The 18,449-nt window shown below is 43.5% G+C and overlaps 1 protein-coding gene across 4 annotated transcripts in view; it reads left to right on the top strand.

The window, feature by feature from the left end:
• The window catches only part of rps6ka5 (ribosomal protein S6 kinase A5), a 43,212-nt gene that overhangs the window by 14,126 nt on the left and 10,637 nt on the right, over positions 1-18,449 (top strand). For 2 of the 4 annotated variants that reach the window (XM_014197852.3, XM_082974616.1), the window contains 7 exons: positions 40-190; positions 7,196-7,357; positions 10,575-10,706; positions 11,038-11,171; positions 12,047-12,140; positions 13,747-13,917; positions 17,822-18,013. In XM_014197852.3, the coding sequence (XP_014053327.2) occupies positions 40-190; positions 7,196-7,357; positions 10,575-10,706; positions 11,038-11,171; positions 12,047-12,140; positions 13,747-13,917; positions 17,822-18,013 (1,036 nt within the window). The remainder of the gene's footprint in view (positions 1-39; positions 191-7,195; positions 7,358-10,574; positions 10,707-11,037; positions 11,172-12,046; positions 12,141-13,746; positions 13,918-17,821; positions 18,014-18,449) is intronic. The other 2 variants (XM_014197862.3, XM_014197872.3) reach the window with 2 other exon arrangements.

The raw sequence follows: 18,449 nt of genomic DNA, 5'->3' as shown, positions 1-18,449 counted from the left end.
CCAAAATTCTATCCAACCCTGACCTCTGTCACCTGTCAGGAGGATCTCAAAGAAGGACCCTCCGTTCCCCAAAGACATGGGCCCTCTGGCCAAAGACCTCATCCAGGGCCTCCTCATCAAAGACCCAAAGAAGAGACTGGGCTCTGGGCCTGACGGCGCAGAAAACGTTAAGAAACATCCATTCTACCAGGTAAGAGAGCGAGGCAGCCACTTAACTTCGTACCAGAGCTATTTCCATAGGCTGGCCGGATATGCTGTATGGCCAACTCCTATGGTCATTGTCATTACTAATGACAAAAGTAGTTAGCTATACAGCACAAACAGATCTGAGACCAGGTTAGCATCTCCTCGCTAACATATTGAGAACATCTTGTCCATCTTAGGTATTTTGTGTGGCATTTAGACAAATTGGTACGTCGTAGGTTAATTTGTAGAGTAAGTGTATTGGAAGGCCTACATGCCGTACAGTACCTTCAGAAAGTATTCCACATTTTGTTGTTACAAAGTGGGATTAAAACTGATTTAATTGTACATTTTTGTCAAAGATCTACACAAAATGATCTAATGTAAAAAGGGAAAAAAATATATATACAGTACCAGTCAAAAGTTTGGACACCTACTCATTCCAGGGTTTTTATTTTTTCTATTTTTTACTTTGTAGAATACAGTTACATTTTAGTAATTTAGCAGATGCTCTTATCCAGAGCGACTTACAGTAGTGAATGCATACATTTCATACATTTTTTTCTCCGTACTGGTCCCCCGTGGGAATCGAACCCACAACCCTGGCGTTGCAAACACCATGCTCTACCAACCACATCAAAACTATGAAATAACACATGGAATCATGTAGTAACCAAAAAAGTGTTAAACAAATAAAAATATATTTGAGATTCTTCCAAGTAGCCACCCTTTGCCTTGATGACCACTTTGCACACTCTTGGCAGTCTCTCAACCAGCTTCACCTGGAATGCTTTTCCAACAGTCTTGAAGGAGTTCCCACATATGCAAAGCACTTGTTGGCTGCTTTTCCTTCACTCTGGTCCAACTCATCCCAAACCATTTGTTGGGTTGAGGTCAGGTGATATTGGAGACCAGGTCATGTTCTCATGCGGAACTCCATCACTCTCCTCCTTGGTAAAATAGCCCTTACACAGCCTGGTGGTGTGTTTTACGTCATTGTCCTGTTAATAAATGATAAATGATAGTCCCACTAAGTGCAAACCAGATGGGATGGCGTATCACTGCGGAATGCTGTGGTAGCCATGCTGGTTAAGTGTGCCTAAAATTCTACATAAATCACACAGTGTCACCAGCAAAGCACCGTCACACCACCACCTCCATGCTTCACGGTGGAAACCACACATGCGGAGATCTTCCGTTCAACTACTCTGCGTCTCACCAAGATGCGGCGGTTGGAACCAAAAATCTCAAATGTGGACAGATTTACACCGGTCTAATGTCCATTGCTTGTGTTTCTTGTCCCAAGCAATTATCTTCTTATTGGTGTCCTTTAGTAGTGGTTTCTTTGCAGCAATCCAACCATGAAGGCCTGATTTCACGCGGTCTCCTCTGAACAGTGGATGTTGAGATGTCTGTTACTTGAACTCTGTGAAGCATTTATTTGGGCTGCAATTTATGAGGCTGGTAACTCTAATGAACTTATTAGCCTTGATGGTTTTTGCGACTGCACTTTAAGAAACTTCTTCAAATTTACTGGATTGACTGACCTTCATGCCTTAAAGTAATGATGGACTGTCGTTTCTCTTTGCTTATTTGAGCTGTTCTTGCTATAATATGGACTTGGTCTTTTACCAAATAGGGCTATCTTCTGTATACCACCCCTACCTTGTCACAACACAACTGATTGGCTTAAACACATTAAGGAAAGAAATTCCACAAATTTAACAAGGCAAACCTGTTAATTGAAATGCATTCCAGTTGACTACCTCATGAAGCTGGTTGAGAGAATGCCAAGAGTGTGCAAAGCTGTCATCAAGGCAAAGGGTGGCTACTTTGAAGAATATAAAATATATTTAGATTTGTTTAACACTTTTTTTTTGGTTACTACATGATTCCATATGTATTATTTCATACAATGTAGAAAATAGTAAAAATAAAGAACCTTTTGAATGAGTCTATGTTAACTTTTGACTGGTAGTGTGTGTGTGTGTGTGTGTGTGTGTGTGTGTGTGTGTGTGTGTGTGTGTGTGTGTGTGTGTGTGTGTATATATACATACATGCATGCATGCATGCATGCCTGCCTGCCTGCATTCGGAAAGTATTCAGACCCCTTGACTATTATGTGTAGATTGAGGGAAAAACACTTTAATACATTTTAGAGTAAGGCTGTAACGTAACAAAATGTTGAAAAAGTCAAGGGATCTGAATACTTTCCGAAGGAACTGTATATACTTTCTGAAGGCGCTGTATATGCAGTGCCTTTGGAAAGTATTCAGACTCCTTGACTTTTTGGCAGCAATTACAGCCTCGGGTCTTCTTGGGTATGACGCTACAAACTTGGCACACCTGTATTTGGGGAGTTTCTCCCATTCTTCTCTGCAGATCCTCTCAAGCTCTGCCAGGTTGGATGGGGAGCATCGCTGCACAGCTATTTTCAGGTCTCTCCAGAGATGTTCGATTGGGTTCAAGTCCGGGCTCTGGCTGTGCAACTCAAGGACTTTCAGAGACTTGTCCCCAAGCCACTCCTGCATTGTCTTGGCTGTGTGCTTAAGGTCGCTGTCCTTTTGGATGGTGAACCTTCGCCACAGTCTGAGGTCCTGAGCGCTCTGGAGCAGGTCTTCATCAAGGATCTCTCAGTACTTTGCATCGTTCATCTTTGCCTTGATCCTGACTAGTCTCTCATTCCCTGCTGCTAAAAAACATCCCCACAGCATGATGCTGTCACCACCATGCTTCAACTTAGGGATGGTGCAGGTTTCCTCCAGACGTGACACCTGGCATTCAATCTTGGTTTCATCAGACCAGAGAATCTTGTTTCTCATGGTCTGAGAGTCCTTTTGCCTTTTTGGCAAACTCCAAGCGGGCTGTCATGTGCCTTTTACTGAGTAGTGGCTTCTGTCTGGCCACTCTACCATAAAGGCCTGATTGGTCGAGCGCTGCCGAGATGGTTGTCCTTCTGCAAGGTTCTCCCATCTCCACAGAGGAACTTTAGAGCTCTGTCAGAGTGACCATCAGGTTCTTGGTCACCTCCCTGACCAAGGCTCTTCTCCCTCGATTGCTCAGTTTGGCCGGGGCGGTCAGCTCTTGGAAGAGTCTTGGTGGTTCCGAACAGGCCATTGAGGCCATTGTGTTCTTGGGGACCTTTAAATGCTGCAGAAATGTTTTGGTACCCTTCCCCAGATCTGTGCCTCGACACAATCCTGTCTCGGAGCTCTATGGACAATTCCTTTGCACTTGTTTTTTTTTTTTTTGGCTTGGTTTTTGGTCTGACATGCACTGTCAACTGTGGGACCTTTTTATATAGACAGGTATGTGCCTTTCCAAATCATGTCCAATCAGTTGAATTTACCACAGGTGGACTCCAATCAAGTTGTAGAAACATCTCAAGGATGATCAATGGAAACAGGACGCAAGTGAGCTCAATTTCGAGTCACATAGCAAAGGGGCTGAATACTTATATAAATAATGTATTTCTGTTTATTTTTAATAAACTTGCAAACATTTCAAAACACCTGTTTTCGTTTTGTCATTATGGGGTATTGTGTGTAGATTACTGAGGATTTATGATTTTTTTTAAAATACATTTTAGAATAAGGCTGTAACGTAACAACGTGGAATAAGTCAATTGGTCTAAATACTTTTCGAAGGCACTGTATATAACTCTAATATACAAAACATTAGGAACACCTCTTTCCATGAGACTGACCAGGTGAATCCAGGTGAAGGCTATGATCCCTTATTGATGTCACCTGTTAAATCCACTTCAATCAGTGTAGATGAAGGGCAGGAGACCGGTTCAGTAATTGTTTTTAAGCCTGGAGACAATTGCGATATGGATTGTGTATATGTGCCATTCAGAGAGTGAATGGGCAAGACAAAAGATTGAAGTGCCTTTGAACAGGGTATGTTAATAACTGCAGCGCTGCTGGGTTTTGTCACACACAACAGTTTCCCGTGTGCATCAAAAATGGTCCACCACCCAAAGGACATCCAGCCAACAGCAGGCCAGTGGTCGAATACGGGTCATTGATGAAAGAGGACAAAGGAGGCTGACATGAATTGTGCAGAGTAACAGACGGGCTACAGTTAGTCAACTGACAGTCCAGTACAACATTGGTGCCCAAAGACCAATAAAAGAAGGCACAACTCGTCGTACCTTGACTTGAATGGGGTTTGGCAGCTGACAACCTTAGAGTTCAACTTCTTTCAGCATAAAAACAAGAAAGTGCGGTTGCAGTGGGCTAAGGAACAAAAACACTGGACACTGGAGAATGTGAAAAACATTGCCTTGTCTGATGAATCCTGGTTCCTGCTGTTTCACACTGATGGGAGGACTAGGGTATGGAGAAAACCACATGAGTACATCCATCCATCATGCCTCATCTCAACATTGCAGGCTGGTGGTGTGGGGTGTGTTTTCATGGCACACATTGCTCCACTTTTATCAAGAGGCCCAGCCTTTTGAATGCTACAGAATATCTGAACATCATTGCCAATTAGGTGCATCCTTTCATGGTGGCATTGTATCCATCTGCGAATAGATTTTTTTCAGCAGGATAATAGAGACCCACAGTGGAGGTGTCATAATACCCATAAAACCTAGCGGTCTAACAGGGAAATTATTCTAATTGTTTTTCTACCATTCGTTTTTCCCGTAGGGGATTTTAGAAACACTCCAAATAAGTGTTTCCTGTAGGCTTACCCTAGCGTGACGTTTTGATAACTGTCAATCTCTCTGACAAGGTGAGTTTCATCAATATATGCGGGTCTATTTACTCTCAGATTCTAAAATGCTAAATACCATCAAAGTAGACATGCAAAATGACCAATCCCTGCAAGATCCTGGATGTCATATCTAGCAGACCCCTTTGCTAACAGGTATTGTGTCAATTTTTACAACTTGCACAAGACATTTCACAGAATTCTCAATTTAAGACATTTTGCCAATTTATTCATTACTACATTTAGCTAACATTAAATTGTTCATCCAGAGATTATTACCTTTGCCTTGATTTGGCAGTCTCGTCCAGATCATCATGCCATTTGAAGTTTTCGGTCACGTTAGGAGCTAATTAGTATATCATTTTTGGAGGGTAAATGCAGGCGAATATATTGATAAAAGTCACCTTGTCTGAGAGTTACACGGTTATCAAAACGTCACACCAGGGTAAGCCTACACGAAACACAGCCCTTATGTTAAGTGTTTCTAAAATCCCCTATGGGGAAAAAAGAATATTAACAACAATTGGAACCATTTCACTAGGTTTTAAGGGTATTATGACTCATACTGTAGTACTCTATGCCCCATGACACAAGGCTAGGATTGTCCAGGAATGGTTCCACGAACATGACAGTGAATTCAGCTTACTGTAGTGGCCTGCCCAGTTACGAGATCTCAATCCAATTTTAGCATCTGTTGGATGAGATGGAACGAGGTATTCGGAGTACAGATCTACTACCAGCCAACTTGACACAACTGACAGAACCGTTGGAGTGGACATGGGCCAGCATCCCTGTGGAACGCTTTCGACACCTTGTCGAGTACATGCCCCGAGGAAATTAAGACTGTTCTGAGGGCAAAAAGGGGTGCAACTCAATATTAGGATTGTGTTCCTAATGTTTTGTACACTGAGTATCTTGATTAGATAAGTATTCAACCCCCTGAGACAGTACATGTTAGAATCACCTTTGGCAGTGATTACAGCTGAGTGTCTTTCTGGGTAAGTCTTTAAGAGCTTTCCACACCCAGATAGTGCAACATTTGCCCATTTATTATTTTCAAAATTCTTCAAGCTCTGTCAAATTGGTTGTTGATCTTTGCTAGACAACCGTTTTCAGGTCTTTCCATCGATTTTCAGCCACTCAGGAACATTCACTGTCGTCTTGGTAAGCAACTCGAGTTTTGATTTGTCCTTGTTTTAGGTTATTGTCCTGCTCAAAGGTGAATTCATCGGTGTCTGGTAGAAAGCAGACTGAACCAGGTTTTCCTCTAGGATTTTGCCTGCGCTTAGCTCCATTCCGTTTCTCTTTTTTATCCAAAACTCTCCAGTCCTTAACGATTACAAGCATACCCATAACACCACTATGCTTGAAAATATGGAGTGTTACTGTGTATTGGATTTGCCCCTAACATAACAACACTTTGTATTCAGGACATAAATGGCTTTGCCACATTTTTTTACACTTACTTTAGTGCCTTGTTGCAAACAGGATGCATGTTTTGGAATATTTTTTATTCTGTACAGGCTTCCTTCTTTTCACTGTGAATTAGGTTAGTATTGTGTAGTAATAACTACAATGTTCATCCATACTCAGTTTTCTCCTATTTCAGCCGTTAAACTCTGAAACTGTTTTTTAAAGTCACCATTGGCCTCATGGTGAAATCCCTGAGCGGTTTCTTTCTTCTCCGACAGCTGAGTCTGGAAGGACCCCTGTATCTTTCTAGTGACTGGGTGTATTGATACACCATCCAAAGTGTAATTAATAACTTCACCACGCTCAAAGGGATATTCAATGTCTACCAATGGGTGCCCTTTGCGAGGCATTGGAACACCTCCCTGGTCTTTGTGGTTGAATCTGTGTTTGAAATTCACTGCTCGAATGAGGGACCTTACAATGATCTGTACGTGTGGGGTAGAGAGAGGTAGTCATTCAAAAGTCATGTCAAACACTATTATTCCATTCAAGTTATGTGACTTGTTAAGCACAGTTCTGCCATAAGAAAGGGGTTGAATACTTGACTCAAGACATTTCAGCTTTTCATTTTCAATTAATTTATTTTAAAAATGACATCATTCCACTTTAACATTATGGGGTATAATGTGTAGGCCAGTGCCCAAAAAACTAAATTTAATCCATTTTAAATTTAGTCTGTTGCATAACAGAATGTGGAAAAAGGGGATGAATACTTTCTGAAGACACTTTATTTGCCTTGTGTTGATAAAATGGTCTTAGAGTAGAAATGGTTGCTGACTAAAGCTTTTTGTTGTGCTTCATCTCCTCAATATTTTAGAAGATTAACTGGGAGGACTTAGCTGCTAAGAGGGTGCCTGCCCCGTTCAAGCCGGTGATCAGGGATGAGCTAGATGTCAGCAACTTTGCGGAGGAGTTCACTGAAATGGACCCCACCTACTCCCCTGCAGCTCTGCCTCAGAACTGTGACCGCATCTTTCAGGTGTGTCACTGTGTGTCTCTGTATGTGTGTGTGATGGACCCCACCTACTCCCCTGCAGCTCTGCCTCAGAACTGTGACCTTAACTTCTCTGGTTGGTCAGAGGTTTTTGACAATGCATCTTTCAGATGGGATGGGAAGTGGTTGATTATGCTTCTTAAAACAGTCGGTCTGTGTTAAAATGCCTTGCCCAAATTGTCAAATGGTGTTTAATTTAGTTAAACTTCAACATTATTTTGTTTACATTCATTGTAAACTCTTGACGTGTGGTAGATGGTGTCACAGATGACGCTGTTTGTACGTACAGTACCAGTCAAAAGTTTCCAGGGTTTTTCTTTATTTTACTATTTTCTACATTGTAGGATAATAGTGAAGGTATCAAAACTATGAAATAACACATATGGAATCATCTAGTAACCAAAAAAGTGTTAAACAAATCAAAATATATTTGAGATTTTTCAAAGTAGCCACCCTTTGCCTTGGTGACAGCTTTGCACACTCTTGGCATTCTCTCAACCAGATTCACGAGGTAGTCAGCTGGAATGCATTTCAATTAACAGGTGTGCCTTGTTAAGTTATTTTGTGGAATTTATTTTCTTAATGTGTTTGAGCTAATCAGTTGTGTTGTGACAAGGTAGGGGTGGTATACAGAAGATGGCCCTGTTTGGTAAAAGACCAAGTCCATATTATGGCAAGAACAGCTTAAATAAGCAAAGAGAAACAACAGTCCATCATTACTTTAAGACATAAAGGTCAGTCAATCTGGAAAATTTCAAGAACTTTGAAAGTTTCTTCAAGTGCAGTCGCAAAAACCATCAAGTGCTATGATGAAACTGGCTCTCATGAGGAAGACCCAGAGTTACCTCTGCTGCAGAGGATAAGTTCATTAGAGTTACCAGCCTCAGAAATTGTGGCCCAAATAAATGCTTCAGAGTTCAAGTAACAGACACATCTCAACATCAACTGTTCAGAGGAGACCGCGTGAATCAGGCCTTCATGATCGAATTGCTGCAAAGAAACCACTACTAAAGGACACCAATAATAAGAAGAGACTGCTTGGGCCAAGAAACATGAGCAATGGACATTAGACTGGTGGAAATCTGTCCTTTGATCAGATGAGTCCAAATTTGAGATTTTTGGTTCCAACCACCGTGTCTTGGTGAGACACAGAGTAGGTGAACAGATGATCTCTGCATGTGTGGTTACAACCATGAAGCATGGAGGAGGAGGTGTGACGGTGCTTTGTTGGTGACACTGTCAGTGATTATATTTAGAATTCAAGGCACACTTAACCAGCATGGCTTCCGCAGCGATACGCCATCCCATATGGTTTGCGCTTAGTGGGACTATCATTTGTGTTTCAACAGGACAATGACCCTACACACCTCCAGGCTGTGTAAGGGCTATATTACCAAGAAGGAGGGTGATGGCATGCTGCATCAGGTGACCTGGCCTCCACAATCACCTGACCTCAACCCAATTCAGATGGTTTGGGATGAGTTGGACCGCAGAGTGAAGGAAAAGCAGCCAACAAGTGCTCAGCTTATGTGGAAACTCCTTCAAGACTGTTGGAAAAGCATTCCAGGTGAAGCTGGTTGAGAGAATACCAAGATTGTGCAAAGCTGTCAAGACAAAGGGTGGCTACTTTGAAGAATATAAATATATTTTGTTTAGCACTTTTTTGGGTTACTACATGATTCCATATGTGTTATTTCATAGTGTTGATGTATTCACTATTATTCAACAATGTAAAAATAAAAACCCTTGAATGAGTAGGTGTGTCCATACTTTTGACTGGTACTGTATGGATTTGACTCCTCAGCTATTGACGTTGTTTAGAAAATCCTCAATAGCTTTCTTTAGTCAGTGCCTGCCCGTCTGTGTGTACATTGGTATTCAAATTGACTAAAGGGCTTTTCATTTAAGGCGTATAATTATAGTCATATGCAGTTCTGATGGACCTGACAGATGTGAAGGACTATTTATGCTATAGTTTTCAACCATAATGTGTCCCAGAGCCCCTATTCATAAAGCATCTCAGAGCATGAGTGCAGATCGAGGATCCATTTTTGCCTTTTTAGATCATAATTATATGGACGGAGAGACCTGATCCTAGATCTGCACTCCTACACTGAGACACTTTGTGAATACAGCTGTATGCCAGCTTTTGGTTGAGTGTCTGATTGATGTAGGCTATTGAGCAAAATCTCAGCTGTGATTGCCATGCCTTCTGGCTCCTCGAGCCTGGCTGATCAATAGGCCCATTATAAGGGCTTCTCTCTTTTTCTCTGCTGGAATAAAAGGTTACGGTTCCAGAGAATCACCATGTCTGCCTCAATTACGCCTTAAACCTATGATTGCCAACTTCATCTTGGCTTGTTTTATTTCATGCACGCAGCCCGAATTTCACATAATACTAGAATTTGTGGGCTAGTCTTTATAATTTGAAGCCAGGCCTGAGAAATTGCGTTAGAGAGAACTGCTGCTATCACAACTTTTAACTCTGGGGTCTGCTCTCCCGCCTCGCCTCACAAAACAAAATTAAATTGCATTAGAGCCCCGACGAGATGTAATTTCACAGCAGCGCAATCAGATATTGATGCCTGGCAATTAGGGTATTCTCATGCATCCATCCCCATTCATCCATCCATCTGTCCATCCATAGCTCTTACTCTGCATGCATTCCACGCAGCTGTGTGTGTGTGTGTGTGTGTGTGTGTGTGCTAGCTAGCTCTGGGCCCTTCATAGCTGGAACCAGGCATCACATCCCAATCCCATCATAGATGACAGTTCTAACAATGAGCGCAGGTGGACCACCGATGAATGGCAGCCATTGTCATGCTCACGCCACAGTTGTTACAGGATTGACAGGTTATAATGTAGTTATTGAGTGAAATAAACGCTGCGTGTCTTTTCAGTAAAATGAAAAACAAAGTTTTGAAATTCAGAGTTGAACACAACCTAGTCTACTTTGGTGTCGATGGCCTTCTTTCACATCCACCATTGTTGCTGCAACGATGGTGAAATGGACGTCTCGGGTAAGCTCTATAATCTGAAGGGTATACCGTTCTCTTTCCTGTGCTTCATATGACCTTATATTAAACCCCCCTCTTGTTATATGTGTCCTTTTGTACTTGTTCATGGCCACCTCTCGCTTCACATTTATGCTTCATGTAATACCCCCTCTCTCTGTCTCTCTCTGTCTCTGTCCTGGTTACAGGGCTACTCGTTCATGGCCCCCTCCATCCTGTTCAAGTGGAACGCTGTAATGGACGACACACTCCAGCTGTGTGGAGGATCAGAGTCGCAGAGGCCGGGGTCTGCTGCTGTGGCCCGCAGCGCCATGATGAAGGTACACCCCTGTCTGTGTGTAGTACAGTTAGGTGGATAGGGTTGTATTTATTCCCTCCACCTGAACACACTTAGCTTAATAGCTTAGCTGCAGCCACTAAGAAAGAGGAGTTTTCTCCCTAGAGCAACGCTTACTTTCAGGTATGAGGTTTTTGCATTCGTCTTTTCAGGTTTCAGTCCTTCCAGTAGTGAATAATTTAGCTACTGTATTTTTTTAAATTCTATTTTCAGTTTCACCTTTGGCTCAGGTGTGGCGTTGACTAATTAGCGACCGATAATGGTGTTGTGAAAACAGCGTTCTTTGTGATTTGGTAAGACAATCTTCTCTTTAGGACTCTCCGTTCTATATGAACTATGAGATGGACCTGAAGGACAATGCTCTGGGCGAGGGCAGCTTCTCCATCTGTAGGCAGTGCACCCACAAGAAGACTGGCCAGAAGTACGCTGTGAAAATCGTCAGCAAGAGGTACTGTGCCATAGGCTAGCCTGGTCCCAGATCTGTTTGTGCTGTATGGCCAGCTCATACACTATTGTGATTGTCATGACAAACTGTACCAGGATCAGACCGGCCCTGCCCGGAGTTCACTGATGTGTGTTTATTGGGAGTTGGCTAGCTAACTAGATAAGACGTTGTAGTATTACATTTTTTTAAAGAAGAAGAAAAAAGTAGAACCTCGTTGTTCAAATACTACATCCAACTTTAGTTTAACAACTAGCGACCTAATCATGAGATTTTTGCCTCTTAGGGAGGCTAAAAGAGGCATAGTTGAGCCATAATCCAAGAGGAAGTTATGTCACTTTACTGGAAACTTGAGGACATTACTTTTTGCTATAATATCCCATTGATGCCCTTCCACTGAACATACATGTACACTGCCTTTCCAGCCCAAACTGCCTCAGTTTTATCCCAAGCCGACTTTGAATCGCCATCATTTATTTTTATTTTTTTGAATGGTTTTACTTTTTATACGATTTGAGATTCTTTGAAAAGCGCTATACAAGTTCAAAAATGTATTATTGTGCCATTTTTTTCAGTGCAACTTTTCAATTTTGCTGATTTTGAAATAAAACGATTATTTTGGAGAAGAATGTAGCGCGACATCCGTTAAACATTTTAATTCAATTTGTTTGGTCTCACTGGATGTGATGTAAATTCCAGGCCACCAGACCTTGCAGGAGACTGCTCTGCACCTGTTGGCTGCTGGAAGATGAAGTGTGCCAACACTTCCCTGACAGGAATAGGCTTCAGTGGTGACACTGAACTTACGAGGGTGACACTGTGTGACAGGTGACCCCTTCTGATGACACTTTGCGTCTGGTCTCTTCTATGTCCCCCTCAAGGATGGAGGCCCAGACACAGAAAGAGATTGCGGCTCTGAAACTCTGCGACGGCCACCCCAACATCGTCAAGACTCATGAGGTATACCATGACCAGGTAAGGTTAAATAAAAAAAACTATTTTGTAAGAAGCGCCTGTTATCTTTGCTGTCTTTGCTATTCTGGTTAGAAGTGCGTGCTATAGAGTCAGTGGAAACATTGCATTACATTATATTTCAGTCATTCGGCAGACACTCGCTGGATTCACTGAAGTTGGCAAAACGACCACGTAATTTCATTGAACTTTAATTTATTACAGTTTCTTCTCATTGAGATAAAATCTATTTTACAAGAGAGACCTGATATCACAAGCATTGCCGGTAAAAGCCCATCTTCAGAAATGGCCATTTTCTAACCGAACTAGTGATCGTAAGACGAGACTAACGGCAGACGGCCTTATTAAGTCAGAAGTGGAACAGAGCAGATGAATGTGGAAGCTAGATTCCTCCTGGGACATTCTCCATCTCCCTCTTCTCTCCTTCATATCGTCCTATAATAAACACTACACTATGCCCCCATATTTCAGATTGTATATACTGTATTTTACTGCCGTACAGCAGCTGCGCCAGATATGGGCACATCCACTATAGGTATAGATGAATTAAACCTACATGGAACATATTTCAGGTCTGTATGTGGGCCTTTAGATCTCATGAAGGATTTGAGCTTGATGAGAGAAAAAAAAAAAAAAATTCTCCAAATTGGGTCAAACAAGTGTGTGTGTGGCTGATATTGGCCATGTTCATTATCTGGGGCCCTTCAGGCCTAGGAGCAGCATTGTAGCTCTGATGAGCTCTGCTGGGTTGTTACTGTACTGTACCTCAGAGAGGGCTGGGCCTAAATGGCACCACATTTCCTTTTTAAAGTACACTACTTTTGACCACAGCCCTGGTCCACTATAGGAGCCCTGGTCAAAAGTAGTGCACTATAAAGGGAGCCATTTAGAATTCAGGCAGACCGAGGGCTGTTAAATAGATCAAAGCAGAGCCGCCTTGCTGCGGCTCCCCTCTACCATTCTGCGTTCCAATTCTACACCTTTCTCCCAAAGTGTGCACTTGCACACTCCCTGTCAATTGGGACACATACCACCTGCATGGAGAATTGGGACATAGCCAATGGTGTCCAAGTGCGTACTTTGGGACAAGGGTGGAGAATTGGGATGCAGGCCACCTCCCCCGCCCCTTCCCTCTCTCGGTCTTTGTTCCCCTGTTCGAGCACTAATGAGAAAGCCTACTCTACCCGGCTGCAGTGCCAGACAGACGCAGGTACATTATTCTCTAGCCTCTTTATCGGGGTCCTTTCACTTCAGCCACTCTGTTCCGGTTTCATCTCTCCATCACCGTGAGAGCTGTATTGTTTATTAGGACATGTTTCATACAAAATAGAAATGTGGATTCAGGGTTTCTACCGTTTTTGAATTCTCCAAACAATTTCCACTGTTGTATAACCGCCGCCTTGGCTCAGAGCAATCGATCACAGCATGACGTTTCCTACCTCGAATCACCTCAATCTTTCTTTAAGTTACAAAACACACTTTTATAGGGATATTTACATTCCTATAGGAACTATGAATAGTTGGTCGACATGACTGTAAGGCTCTCTGGAGACCCTATGGATAATTGTGTGTGTGTAACTTGCTGTGTCTCTCTCTTTCTCCCCTCCAGCTGCATACGTACCTGGTGTTGGAGCTGCTGCGTGGTGGGGAGCTGCTGGAGAGGATCCGGAGGAAGCAGCACTTCAGTGAGACGGAGGCCAGCCGCATCATGAGGAGACTGGTGTCAGCCGTCAGCCACATGCACGATGTAGGAGTGGTGCACAGGGACCTCAAGCCAGAGGTACTACTATTGAGAGAATGACTGCCCCCTCTCATTGAAGCTATGGAAGTTCAAAGCCGACAGCGGGACTGAAGGCATTGTTAGCGGAAAACGGGATCCCCCATTATAGGGAATGGAAAAAATCTTTGTGGCCAATCTTTGTGTAAATACAATACAAATTTGAAGACAATCATGTTACCATTAATTGCTTCTAATAAACCAGATGTATGTCCTTGAACCGGTTATTTGAAAATCGCACACTGAAGAAGTTATAAGGATATTTTAGTTGCTAATGGCGGCCTGCAGCACCCTGGTCGGCCTTCAACTTGACTTACTCACTGAGGGGGCATAACTGAGCTAGCCTGTAACATCACTTCCTGGAGTAGCTCAAACTGCGCATGTTACGTCTCCATGAGACGCCATCTTAACTGACTTCATTTGGCTTCAATGCGCTACTGAGTCTTCACGTAGGAATGAAGGGTGTCAAGTAATCGATGGCTTTCTCCATTTATACACGCTGTCATTGGTAGTACTCAACCTCCTAGGCTGCCCCCTGACCTGTGGTCCTCTGTAGCTCATAGAGCATGACACTTGCTACACCAGGATAGTGGGTTTGATTCCACCGACCACCTGTACGTAAACTGTATGCATGAGTTTAGTTGCATTGGACGAATGCATCTGCTAAATGGCATATAAACTCAGCAAAAAAAGAAACGTCCTCTCACTGTCAACTGCGTTTATTTTCAGCAAACTTAACATGTGTAAATATTTGTATGAACGTAACAAGATTCCAACAACTGAGACATAAACTGAACAAGTTCCACAGACATGTGACTAACAGACATGGAATAATGTGTCCCTGAACAAAGGTGGGGGGTCAAAAGTAAGTCCGTTTCTGGTGTGGCCACCAGCTGCATTAAGTACTGCAGTGCATCTCCTCATGGACTGCACCAGATTTGCCAGTTCTTGTTGTGAGATGTTACCCCACTCTTCCACCAAGGCACCTGCAAGTTCCCGGACATTTCTGGGGGGAATGGCCCTAGCCCGCACCCTCCGATCCAACAGGTCTCAGACGTGCTCAATGGGATTGAGATCCGGGCTCTTCGCTGGCCATTGTCATGCTGGAGGGTCATGTCAGGATGAGCCTGCAGGAAGGGTACCACATGATGGAGGAGGATGTCTTCCCTGTAACGCACAGCGTTGACATTGCCTACAATGACAACAAGCTCAGTCCGATGATGCTTTGACACACCGCCCCAAACCATGACGGACCCTCCAAATCGATCCCGTTCCAGAGTACAGGCCTCGGTGCTCATTCTTCGACGATAAACACGAATCCGACCATCACCCCTGGTGAGACAAAACCGCAACTCGTCAGTGACCTTTTGCCAGTCCTGTCTGGTCCAGCGATGGTGGGTTTGTGCCCATAGGCGACGTTGATGCCGGTGATGTCTGGTGAGGACCTGCCTTACAACTGGCCTACAAGCCCTCAGTCCAGCCTCTCTCAGCCTATTGCGGACAGTCTGAGCACTGATGGAGGGATTGTGCGTTCCTGGTGTAACTCGGGCAGTTGTTGTTGCCATCCTGTACCGGTCCCGCAGGTGTGATGTTCGGATGTACCGATCCTGTGCAGGTGTTGTTACACGTGATCTGCCACTGCAAGGATGATCAGCTGTCCGTCCTGTCTCCCTGTAGCGCTGTCTTAGGCGTCTCACAGTACGGACGTTGCAATTTATTTCCCTGGCCACATCTGCAGTCCTCATGCCTTCTTGCAGCATGCCTAAGGCACGTTCACCCAGATGAGCAGGGACCCTGGGCATCTTTTTTTTGGTGTTTTTCAGAGTCAGTAGAAAGGCCTCTTTAATGTCCTAAGTTTTCATAACTGTGACCTTAATTGCCTACCGTCTGTAAGCTGTTAGTGTCTTAATGACCGTTCTACATGTGCATGTTCATTAATTGTTTATGGTTCATTGAACAAGCATGGGAAACGGTGTTTAAACCCTTTACAATGAAGATCTGTGAAGTTATTTGGATTTTTACGAATTATCTTTGAAAGACAGGGTCCTGAAAAGGGGATGATTATTTTTTTTGTTGCTGAGTTTATTATCTTTATGGGCTGGCTATACTGTGCAAACAGATCTGGGATCAGGCTGTTGAACCCCTGGAAGTAAAGAACTTGAGGGACACTCCCAACTTTTCCTGATGATCTGTATGTATGGTCTAGCTATATACAGTGCATTCAGAAAGTATTCAGACCCCTTGACTTTTTCCACATTTTGTTACATTACAGCCTTACGTTTTTTTCCCCTGCCTCAATCTACACACAATACCTCATAATGACAAGGCAAAAACAGGTTTTTAGACTTTATTACGAATAAAAAACAACTTTTACATCAATATTCAGACCCTTTACTCAGTACTTTGTTAAAGCACCTTTGGCAGCGATTACAGCCTTGAGTCTTCTTAGGTATGACGCTACAAACTTGGCACACCTGTATTTGGGGAGTTTCTCCCGTTCTTCTCTGCAGATTCTCTCAAGCTCTGTCAGGTTGGATGGGGAGCGTCGCTGCACAGCTATTTTCAGGTCTCTCCAGAGATGTTCGATTGGGTTCAAGTCCGGGCTCTGGCTGGGCCACTCAAGGACATTCAGAGACTTGTCCTGAAGCCACTCCTGTGTTGTCTTGGCTGTGTGCTTAGGGTCGTTGTTCTGTTGGAAGGTGAACCTTCGCCCCAGTCCGAGGCCCTGAGTGCTCTGGAGCAGGTCTTCATCAAGGATCTCTCTGTACTTTGCTCTGTTCATCTTGCCCTCAACCCTGACTAGTCTCCCAGTCCCTGAAAAACATCTCCACAGCATGATGCTGCCACCACCACCATGCTTCACTGTAGGGATGGGGCCAGGTTTCCTCCAGACGTGACGCTTGGCATTCAGGCCACCAAAGAGTTCAATCATGGTTTCATCAGACCAGAGAATCTTGTTTATCATGGTCTGAGAGTCCTTTAGGTGCGTTTTAGCAAGCTCCAAGCGGGCAGTCATGTGTTTTTTTACTGAGTAATGGCTTCCGTCTGGCCACTCTACCATAAAGGCCTGATTGGTGGAGTGCTGCAGAGATGGTTGTCCTTCTGAAAGGTTCTCCCATCTCCACAGATTGACCATCGGGTTCTTGGTCACCTCCCTGACCAAGGCCCTTCTCCCCAGATTGCTCAGTTTGGCTGGGCTGCCCTTCCCCAGATCTGTTCCTCAACACAATCCTTTCTCGGAGCTCTAAGGACAATTCCTTCGAATTCATGGCTTGGTTTTTGCTCTGACATGCGCTGTCAAGTGTGGGACATTATATAGACAGGTGTGTGTGCCTTTCCAAATCAATTGAATTTACCACAGGTGGACTCCCAAGTTGTAGAAACATCAAGGATGATCAATGGAAACGGGATACACCTGAGCTCCATTTCGTGTCTCATAGCAAAGGGTCTGAATACTTATGTAAATAAGGTATTTCTGTTTTTTTATTTGTAATACATTTGCATAACAAAATGACCTGTTTTTGCTTTGTTATTATGGGGTATTGTGTGTAGATTTAGAAATGCTTATTTAATCCATGTTGGAATAAGGCTGTAACGAGACGTGGAGAAAAGGAAAGGGACTGAATACTTTCCAAATGTGCTGTACATGTTAATTGCATATGAATAGAGAATAACGATCAAAGGCTTGAATGAAGCATGATATCTTTTTTTTTTTTTTTACGTCTATTTTCTCCATCTGGCCAAATAGAACTGAAGCTGGCACTTTTTAAAAGTGATGCATCTCATCCTTCCTGTCATTAATGGACTAGAAATGGTAACGGGTGTGCCATTGAGATTGCAATGATGCATTCAAATAGACTCTGGAGAAATAACGGAAAACGTGTTTCTCTCTTGAAACCCTGTTCAGAACTTGCTGTTCACAGATGAGAGCGAGAACTCGGAGATAAAGATCATAGACTTTGGGTTCGCCCGGCTGAAGCCCCCAGACAACCAGCTGCTGAAGACGCCGTGTTTCACCCTGGCCTACGCCGCGCCGGAGATCCTCAAATACGACGGCTACGACGAGTCATGTGACCTCTGGAGCCTGGGCGTCATCCTGGTGAGTGGAGGTGGTACGGAGAAGGTGTGAATCCTTATACACTTAAAATACATTGGAGGAGAAGATCCAAGGTTTCTTCCCTTAGAACGTCTCCTCCGATTTGGGTTTTGAGAAGGATGTCGGGGTGTTCCAAATCCAACCTGAGCCTCTATCTGTGCCAATAGCTGCACTTCTGCTAGATCTGGTATTTAATTGATTTGATACAGCTACACACATTCTAGCTTGATTCAGCAGTTTTATGTTGGAGTTTTGTCAAGGCCATTCACAGGGGAAGCTGTTCCAGTGTTTTCTGTTTCCTGTGTTACGTGGTTAGGGCCTGTCTGATACCCATCTCTATGTTTTATTCAGTACAGCTAACATGCTGCTGTTCTGTTGTGTCCGGTGGTGTATTGTGCTGTGCTGCAGACACACATCAATATTCACCACTAAACGAAGA

The sequence above is a fragment of the Salmo salar genome, chromosome 01 (assembly GCF_965601325.2).
Source record: "Salmo salar chromosome 01, fSalSal1, whole genome shotgun sequence".
Taxonomy (NCBI): Eukaryota; Metazoa; Chordata; class Actinopteri; order Salmoniformes; family Salmonidae; genus Salmo; species Salmo salar.
The sequence above is the reverse complement of the archived record's forward strand: the minus strand, read 5'-3'. Positions and strand labels throughout refer to the sequence as shown.